General features: G+C 42.1%; 1 protein-coding gene across 5 annotated transcripts in view; it reads right to left on the bottom strand.

Annotated features, from left to right (window-relative positions):
* PDS5A (PDS5 cohesin associated factor A) overlaps positions 1–17,196 on the bottom strand; it is a 150,955-nt gene that overhangs the window by 8,521 nt on the left and 125,238 nt on the right. For 3 of the 5 annotated variants that reach the window (XM_040335080.1, XM_040335088.1, XM_040335089.1), the window contains 6 exons: positions 14,752–14,871; positions 12,365–12,427; positions 11,591–11,727; positions 8,618–8,720; positions 7,069–7,418; positions 3,157–3,304 (listed from right to left, as the gene is read on the bottom strand). In XM_040335080.1, the coding sequence (XP_040191014.1) occupies positions 3,157–3,304; positions 7,069–7,418; positions 8,618–8,720; positions 11,591–11,727; positions 12,365–12,427; positions 14,752–14,871 (921 nt within the window). The remainder of the gene's footprint in view (positions 1–3,156; positions 3,305–7,068; positions 7,419–8,617; positions 8,721–11,590; positions 11,728–12,364; positions 12,428–14,751; positions 14,872–17,196) is intronic. The other 2 variants (XM_040335085.1, XM_040335093.1) reach the window with 2 other exon arrangements.

The raw sequence follows: 17,196 nt of genomic DNA, 5'->3' as shown, positions 1-17,196 counted from the left end.
GAAATTTGAAGAGGGGGACATATCTGCAGTGTTTACTCATCTCTCTTCAAAGCACCATGTCCCTTAGCGGTCTCCTGCTCCATTCTTCTGTTATCAGCATAACTTCTGACAAGTTTGCCGGCAATTGAGATAAAAGCAGCCTGAGTTTTGTGTTGGGGAGGATGCTATAAATAGATTAGCAGAGTGCTTAACTATTCAATGAACAGCTCTGAAAATCTATGAGAAGAGGGTGTGTGTGCCTTTCCTCCAATCAGCCGTCTTGGCTGTATGCTCAGACTTCACTGCAGAGCTGAACAGGAAGATACAAATCTCCTAACATGATCTGAACTTTCTAAAGAATATATAAAGCTGAAGACAGCAGATATAACGTAAAACTGTAGAGAGACTGGTTTCATTCCTGTGCATTATCTTAAGCCGTTGACTTCACTGGGTATATGTGAGGGTTTACATCCACTTTAAACTTAACATTTGCAATTGTAATCATAGGAACATCAAGCTGCATGGAGATGGTCCTTCAGTATTTATCTTTTGTATTCAAGTTTTACTTTCTTCCTCCTTTTCTCCTCAGACAACCCTCTCCTTTGTTTTGTCTGGACCATATGTACTGTGGGGCACACGATTACCCCAAACACAGTGACCACTTTTCTCAATTTAAAGCAGAACTCCATTTAAAAACTTTGGCCAGCTTAATTAAGGGTTAACATTTTTAACTGAACTCCAGGTATTAATAGTACACGACGTGTGATGAATAAATAAATATGTATATGATCTATTCATAATCTTTTCTAGGGGTAGAAGAAAATGTATCCAGGCTATTTTAGATTACAGTGAAACTTCGGATTGCGAGTAATGCAGTTAACGAGCGTTTCGCAATACGAGCATTTTTTAAAATCCCGACTCTGTTTGCACACCGCCAAAGCGGTGTGCAATACCGCATTTGGCCAGACATGTGGAGGCGCTGAAGCCAAGCCGTTTGGAAATACTTTGTTCCCTTTCCGAGTATTTCCAAGGCCCCGCGGCGCTCCCACCTCTGGCTACATGCGGTATTGCATGCCATTGAAGTCAATGCGGAACTAATCATTTTAGTTTCCATTGACTAATATGGGGAAACTCGCTTTGATATGCGAGTACTTTGGATTACAAGCATTCTCCTGGAACATAATATTATGCTCGTAATCCAAGGTTCCACTGTATAATAAGTCATTTCACACTTTCTTTGCTTTACTCTGAAATACCAAAGGCATGCGGGTATACAAGACGACCGCTTTTAATACCATCCCTTTTCAAGAGGAATAATATATATGTATGTGTTTGCATGTAAACAAGTGGTACCCACTTTACAATCTAATCCATCAGCTGTTTAAAATACACTTCAGTTGAAAAAAAAATGTGTAGTCAAAACAGCACTGTTATGGAGTTGCAAATTTCAGTAATTAAGCTCTTCTTATCCAACCACTTGCCTGGCAGCTGATGTATACAAAGTACAGTGACGCATGACTGCCATGGGAATGTCAATCTCTGCTTTGGAGATTTACTTTTTTTGATCTAAAGGCTTTTTCAATTGAGAGCAGGGTTTCTGTTTATTACCATGCTCCACTGAATGGTTTATATTTGACAATGGTTTCAGTAAAAAAAAAAAAAGAAAAGCAAGGATGGGTTATTTTAGGGTTGTCCCGATACCACTATTTTAGGACCGCGTACGTACAAGTACCGATACTTTTTTTTAAATGTGTCCCCAAATGCAGCCATGTCCCCCCACATATGCAGCCATGTCCCCCCATATATGCAGCCATGTCCCCCACATATGCAGCTATGTCCCCCCATATATGCAGCTATGTCCCCCCATATATGCAGCCATGTCCCCCCATATATGCAGCCATGTCCCCCATATATCAATTCTCAGTTTGGCATTTCATAGTATTACAGCTGTCCTGTGTGCCCACCATGCACTGTATATCCCATCATGATATCATCTGCCTGGGTTATAGGAACAGTTCCTATCTTGTTATATAATGGAGTAAATCTGCTATGTGCTTTGTAGCATAGAGTTAATAAGAACTAAGCCTTGGTTATAGAACTGGGAATGCTCATTGCATTTATTTAGCAAATCCACTTTGTCATACTGTTGTCTGAACATTATTAATATATGTAGGGAAGACAGCCGTCTTGTGTGATCAGGTTAAAACACTTTGTAAGTGGCATGGCCATTCAGCATTTCTATCCATCCGAACATTTCTTTGGCCCCAAATAAGGCTGAGTGACTTGTGAGCTTCCTAATTATGTCAATTTGCTTAACAGCTAATTAGCTCAGCAGACATAAGCAGGATACTTGGATTGCAAAAGTGACAGCTTCTCTCCTTATTCCAACCATTGAAAATAGTCATACAGTATTTTTTTTCAGGCAGAAGGAAAATGATTTACAAAGAAAATGATTGAACCTCTAACCTTTGTGTTCTAGGCTCCCATTCATTATCTAGGAAATGAAAGTAGTGACTCATACAGTTGGCGATGAGAAGCATTCTGTTGGTAAACGATAAGAATGGGTGGAAGGAGAACAGGGATAATGCCTAGGAGTGGGCACATCACAGCTTTCATTTGAATAGCTGTAGTGTTCCCCGCCGCGTATAGACACTTCCCCTTGCTCGGGATTGGACAGATCACCCGTCCAATCCTGAGCAAGGGGGAGTGTCTATACGCGGCGGGAAACACTACAGCTATTCAAATGAAAGCTGTAATGTTCCCCGCACGCTTTTTAACCATGCGGGAGTGTCGGCGTTGCGTTATGCGGCGGGGCTTATGCGGCTTTCGTTGCGGCAGCAGCGTGGGGGTGGGTAGTATCAGATGAGGCATCGGGGGCATTTGCGGGAGTACAAGTACTCCCGCAAATACTCGGTATCGGTCCCGATACTGGTATCGGAACAACCCTAGTTATTATAGTCCAACACTGTTTTACTAGGCTCATAAAATGTTACTCAAGTCACAACACTCTTACTTTGTGTATTTCCCCTTGATTTACCCAGAACAGTATTGGGATTGGCCCCTTACAGCTACAGATTTGGGTTGGTTCTCAATATACATCACTGTTAACTGCATTAAGAAACACAGGAGTTAAAAAGCTGAACATATTTACACTAATAAAAAGCTACAAAACTGCACCTGTAAGTAACCTGTCATCTCTAGCTGAGTTTCTTCCGATTCCTGGCTGCTTGAGATTGCACTAATTAGATCTGCACCATTAGAAACCTCTCCCGAACTGGAATCTAACTCCAAAAGAGAATCTCCTTCACTGCCCAGGTTCATGCTGCTGGAAGAATTGTAACATGCAGTTAAAACTGAAAATATTGCTTTCGTTACAAACTAGTATGACAATCCTTCTTGGTTGAATACACCATGGGTTCAGCAGGTTTTGTGACTACGCCGTTTTATATCTTGTAACACGAGTACAGCAATGCATCCATGATGGACAGTAAGGCATAATTATATATGAACTGTATAAAAACATAAAAAGTGCTGTGTGCTTCTTTAGATTCTGAACCTAATCGACATGACTGATGAAAGATCTATATAGCAGCAATGTGTTCATCAATGCAGCTACATCTTGTTCTCCCCATTTACGGGTTTTGAAAGACGCAGAAAATTACATTGAACAGCAGAGTGTTACATAAAAGCAGAAAGAGCATTGCCGATTGAGTACCAGTAGAGTTGTGCTTCAATAATGAAGAATTGTAATGGCAATAGACTGTAAACAAATGTCAAACGGTGCAAAAATGATCAATAGAATATTCCATTGTGCATGGCTTGCAATTACCACAGGTTGTCTGGATTTATACAGGCCTCTCACTATGACCAATCATAGTAATCATGCGATACCCGATTACCATTAACAATGATCCGTTGACAGTGGTCAGACAATGCACCCACAATCCACTGACCATGGGTGTAATGCTTTTCAGGCTGTAGAAAAAAAAAGTGCATTTTTTTTTTCCCTTAGAAAGGTGAACTAATTAGTCTGTAATAGTGGATATTTCAGATGGGTTCAACGTGTGGTTTTTGAACGCCGCAAGAACCAAAATTCAGGTCACAGGGAAATTGGGAACCACAAACACCCTATACACAGGTCCTAATCAAGGAAAAAGAGACCACTGGTCTTCAAAACAGGATTGCAACATGGATCCAACCCTTAATAGTGCCGAGGGCCAAATGCTGGACCTAGTCAAGTTGTATGAAAGTGAATTTGTCGGATATACATAAGTTATGCTGCTGCCTTCAGGTGACTGGACAAAAAATAAATAAAAAAAGGAATCATCCATACAGTCACAACCGTTCCCAGCTAAGCTTCAGTATTGTAGCACGCAACAGAAATACAAGCAAGAGATTTGTGTCCTGTGATGTACAGGTAAACAAAAAAAATCCTAACTTCATAATTGTACATCACAGGACAGTGTAGAGATCAGAGCTATTCCAATTGGTCAAAGCTCTCACATACCGGCACTGACCATTCAGAGTAACTCTGATCTGTCCTCCCTAAGGAAAGGCGGGGGAAGAAAAAGCAGGGATTTCAACTTTCCAGACCACTACACCAGCTGCGTGGGCACTGACAGCTCATCACCCATGAGGGTTAAGTGCATTTCATTTTTTTCTAAAAAGGTGAACCCTTTAAAGATCGGTGCAATCTCCAATGAGATGGCAGATCAGGGTCTGATACAACACATGGAACCAAGTTACTGGAGGTCACCATCAGGTGGGCCCCATAGTGTCCAGCGGAATCAGAGTACAGCTCTCCAAAGCTAGGCTGCCCCACTGACATAGTAAGAAATTTTGAATAAAAATAAAGTTAGTCCAACTATACTCCAAGGACACTAACAAAAAAAACTGAGGATGGTGTTCGTAAGAATGGTTATACTAAACTGGCCTACATTTTGATTGCATCCAATGCAACAATGTAACCCCTAAGATGACGACTTCCTGTGTCCTTTAGTACAGGGCTCGACAAAATCCAGGCGCCCGGTCGCAATTGCGACAAGAAATTGTGACCTGGTGCCTGTGCCCGCCAGTAATTGAGGCCGTGGCCTTCACCGAAGGAAGCTAAGGCCGCAGAGCCGTGGCCTCAATTACCAGCCGGTGCGGGCGCACGGAGACACAGGATCCTGCGTCTCCGTGCGCCCCCGCAGCGCGATCGCGGAGGGCCCGCGCCCTGCCGTTATTTGAGCCTGCGGCTTTGCGACCTTCTGTGATCTGGCGCCATCTTGTGGTGGCTGTTACAAGTAAAACAGTTCTAATGTGTTTTTTCACTGCCATCTCCTTCCCTCGAATTAGAACCCCCAAACATTATATATATTTTTTATTCTAACACCCTAGAGAATAAAATGGCGGTAAATACTTTGTCACATCGTATTTGTGCAGCGGTCTTACAAGCACACTTTTTTGGGGAAAAAATTACACTTTTTTAAATTAAAAAATAAGACTATAGTAAAGTTAGCCCAATTTTTTTTGTATTTTGTGAAAGATAATGTTCCGCCGAGTAAATTGATACCCAACATGTCACGCTTAAAAATTGCGTCCGCTCGTGGAATGGTGACAAACTTTTATCCTTTAAAATCTCCATAGGCGACGTTTAAAAAATTCTACAGGTTGCATGTTTTGAGTTACAGAGGAGGTCTAGGGCTAGAATTATTGCGCTCGCTCTAACGATCGCGGCGATACCTCACATGTGTGGTTTGAATACCATTTACATATGCGGGCGCTATTCGCATATGTGTTCGCTTCTGCGCACGATGTTGGCGGGACAGAGCGCGTTTTCTGGCTTTTAATTTTTTTAGCTGGCTTCTAGATTCCAAGCAAATTTGTCAAACCCTGCTTTAGTAGACAAAAAAAATGAATGTGCTTTACCGCTGTCCAGCATTAACAGACCAAAGTTACTGCACACCATCCTGCTGCCTGGCAAACACAGACCAACAGACTTTTCTGATCATTAGGTCTACGTTACTACACACAGACACCATTTACACCGCTTTACTGAATCTTAAATTTGCCATACACTAAAATCTGAAGCAGAGAATGACAGTCTTGTCCTCATTCACATAACCCAAATCTATTGCAATCATCTTGCCGACATGGTCAAAACGTGCTACAAAATACATTGCTTTTTCTCTTACTGTGCAAAGGCTTCTAATCAAAAGCCATGGCTAAAATTGTTGTTTCATCTACAAACCATCAGTTTATGTTAAGGTTGTCCCGATACCACTTTTTTTCTTGAGTACAAGTATCGATACTTTTTTTTAATGTCATGTGTCAGTATTTTTTTTTTATTTTACAATTTAAATTTTTCACTATTTTTTGGTGTCTGTGCGTTTATTTTTAATATGTATTATTATTTACAATTATTTTTATTATTTATTGCTATATTTTTTTTCTTAGCCCTGTTGGGGGGCTTTGGTGAGATGTCAGAGGTCTGTTAAGACCCCTGATGTCTCCCCTTTGAGACTGAGAAAGGGACTAAGGATACAGATTCCCCAGTCCCTTTTTCAACAGCCTCCGCTGCACTGAAAATGAATGGAGAGAGCAGAGGCTCCTATCCATTCATAAACTGAAACATCGTAAACACAGGTTACGATGTTTCAGTTATATGAATGAACAGAGTCAGTGATCACTGACTGTTCATTCGGAAAAGGTAGGAGCCGGGTTTAGCGGCTCCTACCGGTGCTCTCTATCCTGACAGAGGGGGTGGAGGACGATATGGAGGGTGACACCACAGAGGGGGAAAGCAGCAGCACGGAGCATGGAGGGGGAGAGAAGAACCGAGGAGGATAGCAGCGGCACGGACGGAGAGCAAAACGGATGGGGGAACTGGAGGAGAATACAGAGAAAGTCAGGTATCGGGTGAAGTATCGGAGCATTTTCCCTGAGTACAAGTACTCAGGGAAATGCTTGGTATCGGTCCTGATACCGATACTAGCATCGGTATCAGGACAACCCTAGTTTATGTATGGTCATCTTAGGGGCAATTCTGTGAAATGTGCTTAATATAAATATACATATTGCAATACTGCCAAATATTTCACAGCTCACCTTTGCAAATCCATCTGCCTTTGTGCTGTCTTTTTGGCTGCTTGATCGTGTTTTGGTACTTTTGCGTTGCCCACCTCATTTCCTGTTGGGCTATCTTGATTGGCTGATGCTCTCTTGCGCCCTCTCCCTGATGGCTTGCTTGGGTCATCATTTTTTGCTGCGCTACCCTGAGATGCAGACTTTGGAGGTCTCCCCCTTCTAGGCTTTGGTGGAGGTGCTTGGATTACATCATCTGGTTTCTTCTCTTCTGAATCCTTCTGAATATTTTCTGCACCAGGTGATGGCGCTGACCTTTTTTTTCCTCGCTCTGAACCAAGATTAGGTGTTGTAGATGGATCTGAATTTACCTCCTGAAAAGATAGGCTGCTAGTCAAAAAACATGCTACAAATCTTTCAAAAAGTATAAAAAATACAGTTTCCTTAAAGATAAACTCCACATTACACAGATGTGGTATTACCAGCCCGTGACAGGACGATGAAGGGGAAACAAGAGATTGATTAGGTCAACTTTCTGCTCTCTCTATTAAATACATTTGTTTTATTTTATATCTGCCTGGAGATCAAAGTTTATAGTAATATGTATATAATAAATGAGCAAGCAGGACTGTCCCTTACATACTCTATTATAGTATTGCAGACAAATTTTCTTTTTGCAGTTTCTTACGTGGGACTCTACTCCTTTATTTAGCAGAAGAGTATACTGTACTAGCAACACCACATCTTGCCCCTAACACACACACACACACTGGTCTATTATCTGTATCCTGCCCCGAGCACGCGCACACAGCGCACTAGCCAGTTTTTTTTTTTGTTTTTTTTTTAGATGTGCACTAGGTGCTCAGTGATTAGCCTCCACACTATGTACATGAACACCAACCCTTCAAGTTGTCATTCTCAAGCTTATGTGCAGTAAAACCCTAGAAGACAAATTTTTATTTTATAAGCATTAACTTCTCAGTGACCATTCCCCATCAAATGCACATTAAAGTGACACCACTGCTTTACTAAAGTTGTCCATGAAAGAAGTGAGTCTTATATAATCCATCTGGTGCCCTTTCACAAAACATTGTAAAGGCCATATCTGGGCAATAGTTGCATGCCGGTTGGGAAAGAAACTGCAGTAGAATGCTGACCAGTGCTAAACCTATTTAGAGTGAACTGTATAACAATATTCAATTTTATGTACCAGATTTCCAGTCACTCTACTGAATAACTTTGCTGTAAGACATATACATACAAAAACAGAAATGAAGGGAACATCCCACATACATAAAATTACAACCAACCACTCATTTTAACAATTACCCCCCCGTTTAAGAATAAGCACACTTTTGGCAGTCTATAAAAAGTAAGTAAGTGGTTAAACTGACATACTAATGGCAAACACAAATGCAAAGGCCAAACACCACATGCCCTTACAAAGCTGTAATTGCAATTCTAGGCTGCCTAGCAATAAAGTAGACAAAATATTAATTTTTATTTTTTTTTAGACATGAAGCACAGCAGATATGTAAAAATAAAAAAATTCAAACAGAAATGATGAATTTACCTTGGTCTTAACAGAATCCACTTTAACTGGAGTTACAGAAATTCGGACCGGATTTTCTTCATTTTCACTGACCCCAGTTTCAGACACCTCAGAACTCTCAACCCTAAATTAAAAAAAAAAAGGTACACGATACGATGTTTGTAATTTTGAGTCTCATGACTAACCTAGATAATAGAGAGATGGAGAGATATATCCATCTATAATGAGCCTAGCCCACCTGCTCACTTAAAGTGGATGGTCAGGCAAGAGTGGTGGAATAAATTTGCACTACAGGATATCTTTATTCTCCAAAATAATTCACATACCCACTTTATAATGGTTCTTTAATCTGCTTTTCATTAAATAATTTTTTAGTGTTTTCATGCCTCCATGTAATAGACATCATGAACTCCCTTTCACCCTTATTTCCATTTGTTTGAAAGAAGCAGCAGTAAATATCTCCAAATACGGAAAGGTTTTTTCACAGTAAGAGCTGTGAAAATGTGGAACAGACTCCCTCCAGAGGTGGTTCTGGCCAGCTCAGTAGATTGCTTTAACAAAGGCCTGGATTCTTTCCTAAATGTACATAAAATAACTGAGTACTAAGATTTGTAGGTAAAGTTGATCCAGGGTAAATCCCATTGCCTCTCGGGGGATCAGGAAGGATTTTTTTCCCCTGCTGTAGCAAATTGGATCATGCTCTGCTGGGGTTTTTTGCCTTCCTCTGGATCAACTGTGGGTATGGAGTTGGGTGTATAGGATTTTACTGTGTTTTTTATTTTTTTATTTTTTGTGGTTGAACTGGATGGACTTGTGTCTTTTTTCAACCTGACTAACTATGTAACTATGTAAAATATGGTCATGTGCATTGTTCTATTCACATCCCTGAAGTCCATAATCCCAAATCCATGCTGGGAGCAAGCAAGGTGGTGGCTATGTTCCTACAAACAGCGGACCCATAGATAATGAATGTAGCCACGCAATTACAGGAAGTCGGAACACAGAATCAAAAAGAAAGGGATTTAAAGGAGGCTGGGGTAAAAAAATAAAATAAAAAAAAGGAAAAATTAAAGGGGTTGTAAAGGTCCGTTTTTAATTTTCTAAATAGGTTACTTTAAGCTAGTGCATTGTTGGTTCACTTACCCTTTACTTCGATTTCCCTTCTAAATGTTTTTTTCTTTGTTTTCTTTGTCTGAATTTCTTACTTCCTGTTCCTCCTCAGTAAGGTGTTCTAAATGACTTTCCACCGCTCGGATGATGGTGGAAAGCTTACTGAGGAGAAACAGGAAGTGAAAAATTCAAACAAAGAAAAAAAACATTTAGAAGGGAAATGAAAAGAAAAAGGTAAGTGAACCAACAATGCACTAGCTTAAAGGAACCTATTTAGAAAATAAAAGACGAGCCTTTACAACCCCTTTAGGCAAATGCCATACTTTTTTTTATTTTTTTATCGTACTTGTCTAGCTGGATGCAGCATCGATCCGATGCCATCATCTGTCCCCAGCCGGCTTTAAAGAGGAAGTAAACCCCCCGCCCCCCCCCCCCAAAAACCCTGCAAGAAGGTGGCTTAACGAGCAAGTATGCATAGCATACTTGCTGATTATGTGGCACTTACCTGAGATCGAAGCCCCCGAATCGCTCCTCGTTCCCCTCCGTCGCCATGTCCCCCTCAGGAGCGTCTTCCTTGTATCACCACTCCTGCGCTGTCACTGGCCGGAGCAGCATGGCACGATCCCCGCACGGGTTTCCGGCGTTATCCCATTGATAAAACCGGCGCGCTCAGTGTGCCTGCGCCGTAGACATCGGTTCAGTGTTTTCTGCAAATATCTCCCTAAACGTGTAGGTTAAGGAGATATTTCTTGCACCTACAGGTAAGCCTTAATCTAGGCTTACCTGTAGGTGCAAGTTGTCTGGTTGGGCTTACTACCACTTTAACACAGAGCTGAACTATCAAACACCGACAATAGCTTGATTTTCACAGCTCTGTGAGCAGAGCTGCTGTCAGTCACTGGCTCTCTGCTCCCCTGCACTCACTGGAGCGCTGAGCAGTAAAAGGGGCAGAAATGGCTGGCTCAGGCTCTCAGCAGCTTGCCGAGAGCCTTGACCTGGGTGCCGGTGCAGGCATGTGGGAGGATCTCTTCCATATGGATTTGATCCTACCCGAGACTAGACCGGCTCTGTGACTTCAGCCCGCTGTCTGCTGAAAACAGGCCACAGGAGTGCAGAGCGAACTGATCCACAGGAGAAGTACAGCCAAACAAGCTTTGGCTTGTACTTCAAGAATACATGCTTAAATAATAATATTTACTGTCACTTTAAAAGTGTAATTAAACCCCAAAATGTAATATACTGCAAGCTTATCAGATATGGTGGCTGCATTAGGTCTTTTAAGCTTCCCCCCCCTCAGTGTTTACCTGGCCAGTAACACACCTCCTGTATTAAAGTGCCTACACTCTAGAAAAAGAAGCACCTTAATAAAAGCTGATCAATGTAAGTACCGTCAGTGGTAAAAGGTTTGTCTCAACCCTCTAACTGCTACATCTGCAGGACAACTTGTTTTATTGAAAAACAGCAGATTTATTGGCTGAATCACCAGGTTAAAATAAAGGAAAGCCTAAAGAAGAAAACTAGAACAGACACCACATCTAAGAATTCGTAAAGCTGCAATATAACAAATGTTTGCTTTTGGGTTTAATAACGCTTAAGGGATTGTGTCAACTTCTGAACTGCTTGTTTCCCTCCATATAAGATGATGTAAATCCAGAAGCAGCTTGATGCAGCTTAAAGGGTTAAATGCAAATCAGTAGCAGGCAATGAATGGGTGGGCAAACACAAGAAGCCCAACGGCTTGTTAATAGGGGAACCCATATAAATCGAGCAAACCTACATTAACTTCGCTTTGTTTCTCAAGACTGGTCTCATCTGGGGCCACCATTCAATATCTGCCACCTTAGCAGTAAAGCACATGAAAATAGTCAATATGTTTAAATTTACCTTTGCCGTACAGCGTCAGATTCAGAAATAATGCTGATGTTACTTCCACCGTCAGATCCGGTATTTCTGTGGTAAGGCCGTCTGCCAGTAGCTGATAGAGGCTTGTTTAGAGCACCAAGAACTGAGGTTGGCTTTGGCTAGAAAAGCAGTAGATTGTCAAGCAAACAGTCCATCTTTCAAACACATCAGAATAGTGTTACTTAAAGCGGGGGTTCACCCGAAAAACATTTAACATTAGATTGGGCCTAATTACGGGAAGCAGAATCTGGTGTTTTTTTTTTTTTTAAATCAATGCAGTTCTTACCGTTTTAGAGATAGATGTTCTCCGCCGCTTCTGGGTATGGTCTTCGGCACTGGGCATTCCTATTTGATTGACAGCCTTCCGACGGTCGCATACAGCGCGTCACGAGTTGCCGAACGTCGGTGCGGCTCTATACAGGGCCTGCGCACCGACGTTTGGCTACTTTCGGAAACTCGTGACGCGCTGTATGCGACGGTCAGAAGGCTGTCAATCAAATAGGAACGCCCAGTCCCGCAGCCCATACCCGGAAGCGGCGGAGAACATCCATCTCTATAACGTAAGTACTGCATTTATTTAAAAAAAAAAAAAACACCCAATTCTGCTTCCCGTAATTAGCCTCAATCCAATGTTAAAAATAGATTTTTTGGGTGAAACTCCACTTTAAGTAAATTCTGCAACAGACATTCTGCAATCACATGTGTATTTAAATAAAACTTTCTAAACTTCGTCCAATGTAAAATTCTCAATTTTACCTTTCCCGTTAGTAGATGAACCCTTGTCTCCTCAGATATGCAGCTCTTATCATTGACAAGTTCCTAGGAAACAAGAAGGAAAAAAATTCAAGATGTATTTTTGTACTAGCTGTAGATTCCTTTACGTTTTGGGTTTAGTAAAACTCCAGGAATTGTCTTTTTGCAAACTTACATTCGTTCCCTTGCCTTGATCAAAAGTACCCATATCAGATATGTGGAAGCCCACTGGGGATAATGAAAATCACTGCAGTAGCCTGTGGTATATACAGCAATGGCTAGGACCTTCGCGTGCTGCTTCAGGGGGTTCAACTCTGCACACAGCAGCAGCTCCATTCATAGAACACCTTGTATTTTTTCCAATGAAGGCATTTTGATTGGATAAGGTGGAGAACCTGATATGTGCCCAAACCCTCAAATTCATCAAAATGATGGTGGTGCTGAACTACTGGGCAAGTGACCCCGTGCAAAGATAATGTCTAGATCACAGCACCTGGATCATTGCAAGTACAGTAGACTACTAGAGCGATTATAACTATCAGCTGCCCAGGTATCAAATATGGTTACTAAAAAGGTAGGACCAATGCAAGTTTGCAAAAAACAAAACAAAAAAAAAAAACACCACACATGGAGATGAGATCCGTTTTCAAGCAGCATGAAACAATTATATTGCAGCTTGCCTATTCTTAGATGTGATGGCTGCATTTATTTTTAGGCTTTCATTTAGTGATTTAGCCACAAGCTGTCCTGCAAATGCAGCAGTTAAGATTGTGGAGGCAAACCATTTAGCACCGATATGGGTTCTTACAATGATCATCTTTTTGTTCATGTAAAACCTTTATCCCAAAAGAAAAAAAGGAACAGTTGATGGCACTGCTTGCGTAACTGCAGTGTGAACTGGAGTTTGGCTCCAATTTGGTGGTATATTTAAATCTGCTAGTCCATCCAATACTCCCAACTCCCTTAGGCCCCTTTCAAACTGGGGCGCTGGGTGAAGCGCCACTATTTTACCGTCAATTTCCCGGCATTATTTGGCCGCTTTTGACCCCTGCTAGCAGCCGAAAAAAGGGTTAATACCACCCGAAAAGCGCCGCTGCAGCATCGCTTTGCCGGCGATATAGCCGCGGTGCCCATTCATTTCAATGGGCAGAAGTAGTGGATGAGCTGTATATACACACCGCTCCAAAGATGCTGCTAGCAGGGCCCCAGGGCTCTTTGCAGGCGCTAGTCCTGGGAATAGAAAAAAGTGTAGGATCTCACCCAAGCCCCCCCCACCCAACATTGTGCATCATGGCCCAACCGGAAGGGACGTTCTAATGAGCAGTCAGTGATTTACGATGGCATTTCGATTATCAGGACTAGTGATTGGAAACCGTGTTTTTCTGAAAAGCAATTTTATATTGAACAAATGTGGGTGTAATGCAATGCATGTTTGGATTGTAATAAAGCGTGTTCAAACTTATTTGCACTATCAGAGTTCTCCTTTTCAGCACTATTTACCAATGTTATTACACAATTTAGGTAAATTTATAGAGCAAAAACCAACATGATTTCACATTGTGACCCTCTTTCCTGCAGCCTCTTGTGCCCTTCCCCCTCCTGTGGGCAGGCTGGGGAGTGTAGTCTCTGCCCCCAGGGATTGCTATGGGGCCACTGGCGATGGGGACTAAATGTCCCACAATGCTTGGTAGCTACTGGAGTTCAGGCAGGTGATGGGCTCCCTCCCCTGCCAATGAGGAAGCAGGGGAGGAAACAGATCGGGCGGCTGGGCTCTGCAAGTGGCGCTCACACACACACTGCAGTGTTAGGAGGAGAGGGAGGGGAAAAAAACCCCGCAGGAATGGATAGGCTCGCTCTCGCTCGGAGCCGGTCAGTGGATTAATGTGGGCGAAACTGGCGGGAGGTGCGGGCCCCGGGTGACAGAGCGGTCCCCACCACATAAGTGGTTCCCCCTCAGCTCACGGCCCTGGGCATATTTCAAAGGCCAGTCCCGCAGGACACTGCTTCCTAATGCCTCTTGCCCATGATACTCCTGTTTGAGCATCTACTTTTTCCAGCCTTTTTTTTTTGGCATGCATTTGCACACATTTACACATTTGCGTACGCAAACTTATTCTTGTGGTGTCTGTGCAATATGTAAGTAAGCATTTGCGTGTACGAGGAATTACTAACCATGAAGACCAACCAACTACTAACCACAGCGTTAGTTTACGCACATGTGTGCATAGGCACATTACAATTAATGTTTTTTTTTTTCTGAGCTAAAATAAATGAAAGCTTAACTAACTGTACTGAGCTTCTAAAATATCATTAAAATGTATTTATTTTGTATAGAGCTATACATTCATGTTTATAAATGGTTTAATATAAAGCATACCAGATAGTAATACCTTATCAGGTGGAGTAAAAAATCTAGCTGGCAACATTGGTTCCTTTGGAGATTCTAGATGCATTGTTGTGATTTTGCTGTTCATAACGCATAGAGCCACATCACAGACCGTATATAATTTCTAAGAAAAAGACAGAAATGTTTTAATAATTTTTAACACGTCACTTGTTTCAGTGCAACACTGAACAGTACACAATGTTGTTGATCATCACGCATAAAGGAATATTCTGGTAAACAAATCACACAATGCAAAACCAATAGACACGCTGCTTTTGTCAGTGAATGTTGTCGGTGTCTAATCAGGCATGCGTTCATTACAAATTTGATCAAAATAGTTAGGTATGTGGTGTAGACTGCCACAGATAACAGGGGGGGGGGTCCATGCCCGGAAGTGGGTGAAAATACAGGTATCTGCACCCCCCTTCCCCCCAAAAGGTGCCAAATGTGACAACGGAGGGGGGAGGAATCCAGACAGCGGAGGTTCCATTTTTGTGTGGACCTCCACTTTAATACAGGGAGGCGGGGGCGTGGGGAGTCATCCGCTGTGCAAATACCGTATGACATAAAAAGTTGAAACGACTACCATTTTATTCTTTCAGGTCTCTGCTAAAATAAAAAATAAATGAAAAAAAAAAAATTGGATTTTTATAACAGCTTACCTGTAAAATGCTTTTCTTGGAGTACACCACGGGACACAGAGCCATATTTATTACATAACGGGTTGTATGGACACCAGAGGTGATTGGACACTGGCACAACCAATCAGAGACAGTTTCCCTCCATATAGCCCCTCCCATCAGGGAAGTACCTCAGTTTTGTAGCAAAGCAATAAGGTTCCCTCTAAGAAAGGAGGGGGCCTCTGTGTCCCGTGGTGTACTCCAAGAAAATAATTTTACAGGTAAGCTGTTATAAAAATCCTGTTTTCTTTATCGTACACCACAGGACACAAAGCCATATTCATTACATAATGGGATGTCCCAGAACAATGCCCTACATGAAGATCAGACCGCCATTGAAAAGAAGCTCTATACTGATGACCTGCAGCACACTTCACCCAAAGGCAGCATCTTCATGTCCTCTCACATCCATCTGATAAAATTTTGAAAATGTGTGGACTAAAGACCAAGTTGCAGCCTTACAGTTTTGAGTCACAAAAGCCTGGTGGTGCACTGCCCATGAAGCACTTATCGCCCTGGTTGAGTGCCCCTTAAAAGAAAAGGGAGGAGTCCTATCCTTTAAACCATAGGCTTGAAAAATCGTCTGTCGGATCCACCTGGAGATAGTGGATCTTGACACCACTTGTCCCTTCCTGGGATCATCTGGCAAAATAAACAAAATATTGGTCTTGCGTATCTGAGTGATTGCCTGCACATACACCTTTACAGCTCTCACAAGATCTAGAGAGTAACAACTTTTCCTCCCCTGTCTGGATTCGGAAAAAAAAAAAAAGTAGGACAATGTCCTGATTTTAAAAAACGCCAATTTCCTGTTGAAAAGTGTGGCGAATAGGTTCAAAGTGTTGCTTCTGATAAAGCTCATATTTGACCCTTATTTTATTATTTAGGGTCTCTGCTAAAATAAAAAAATAAAAAAATAAAAAAAAATCCTATTTTTTTTTTTTGTCAAACAGCTTACCTGTAAAAATCCTTTTCTTGTAGTACACCACGGGACACAGAGCCATGTTCATTACATAATTACTAAGGGCTAGTTTAATATCCACTCAAAGCTGGAATCCCAAAGAATCCTGCTTATGTCATCTTTGAGGATTCCATTTGTTGGTTTCGCAACATATGCTTCCCAGACTCTATAATAACCAAGTCTGGAGGCTGGCTTTCTGACATAAATAAGTGTAGAAAGCACTGGACCTGAGATTCCTCTTCTTCAGAATGTGGGTTTCAGCAGCCAAACCGTCAAACTTAGCGTTTGTAAGGACTGATGGAACACTGGACCTTGTGACAGAAGTTCGTGGCGAAGCGGAAGTTTCCAGGATGTTCCTACCACCATCTTTATCTCAGCGTACCAGGGTCTTCTGGGTCAATCTGGGGCCACTAAGATTACAGGGATCTTTTCCTCTTTGATCCTGCAGAATAGCCTCTGTAAAAGGGCTATCGGAGGGAATGCATAGATCAATGAAACCGATTCCATGGGACCATAAGCACATCCGATCTGTAGACCAGAGGATCTCTTGTCCTGGATACGAATTTGACCAACTTCCTGTTGAATCTGGAGGCTAAAATGTCTTTATCCGGGATTCCCCATCTCTGGCATATGGCCTGAAAGATCTCGGGGTAGAGAGACCACTCTCCTGGTAAAAGTTGCTGGCGACTCAGTCTGCTTGCCTGTTCTCTACCCCTGGAACGAAGATTGCAGATAGACAAGGCACCTGTTCTTTTGCCCATTTTAGACTGCGATTTACCTCCTTCTGGGCGCACTGACTGCAGGTGCC

This window comes from Rana temporaria, chromosome 1 (assembly GCF_905171775.1).
Source record: "Rana temporaria chromosome 1, aRanTem1.1, whole genome shotgun sequence".
Taxonomy (NCBI): Eukaryota; Metazoa; Chordata; class Amphibia; order Anura; family Ranidae; genus Rana; species Rana temporaria.
Note: the sequence above shows the minus strand (reverse complement) of the source record. Positions and strands in the feature narration are given on the sequence as shown.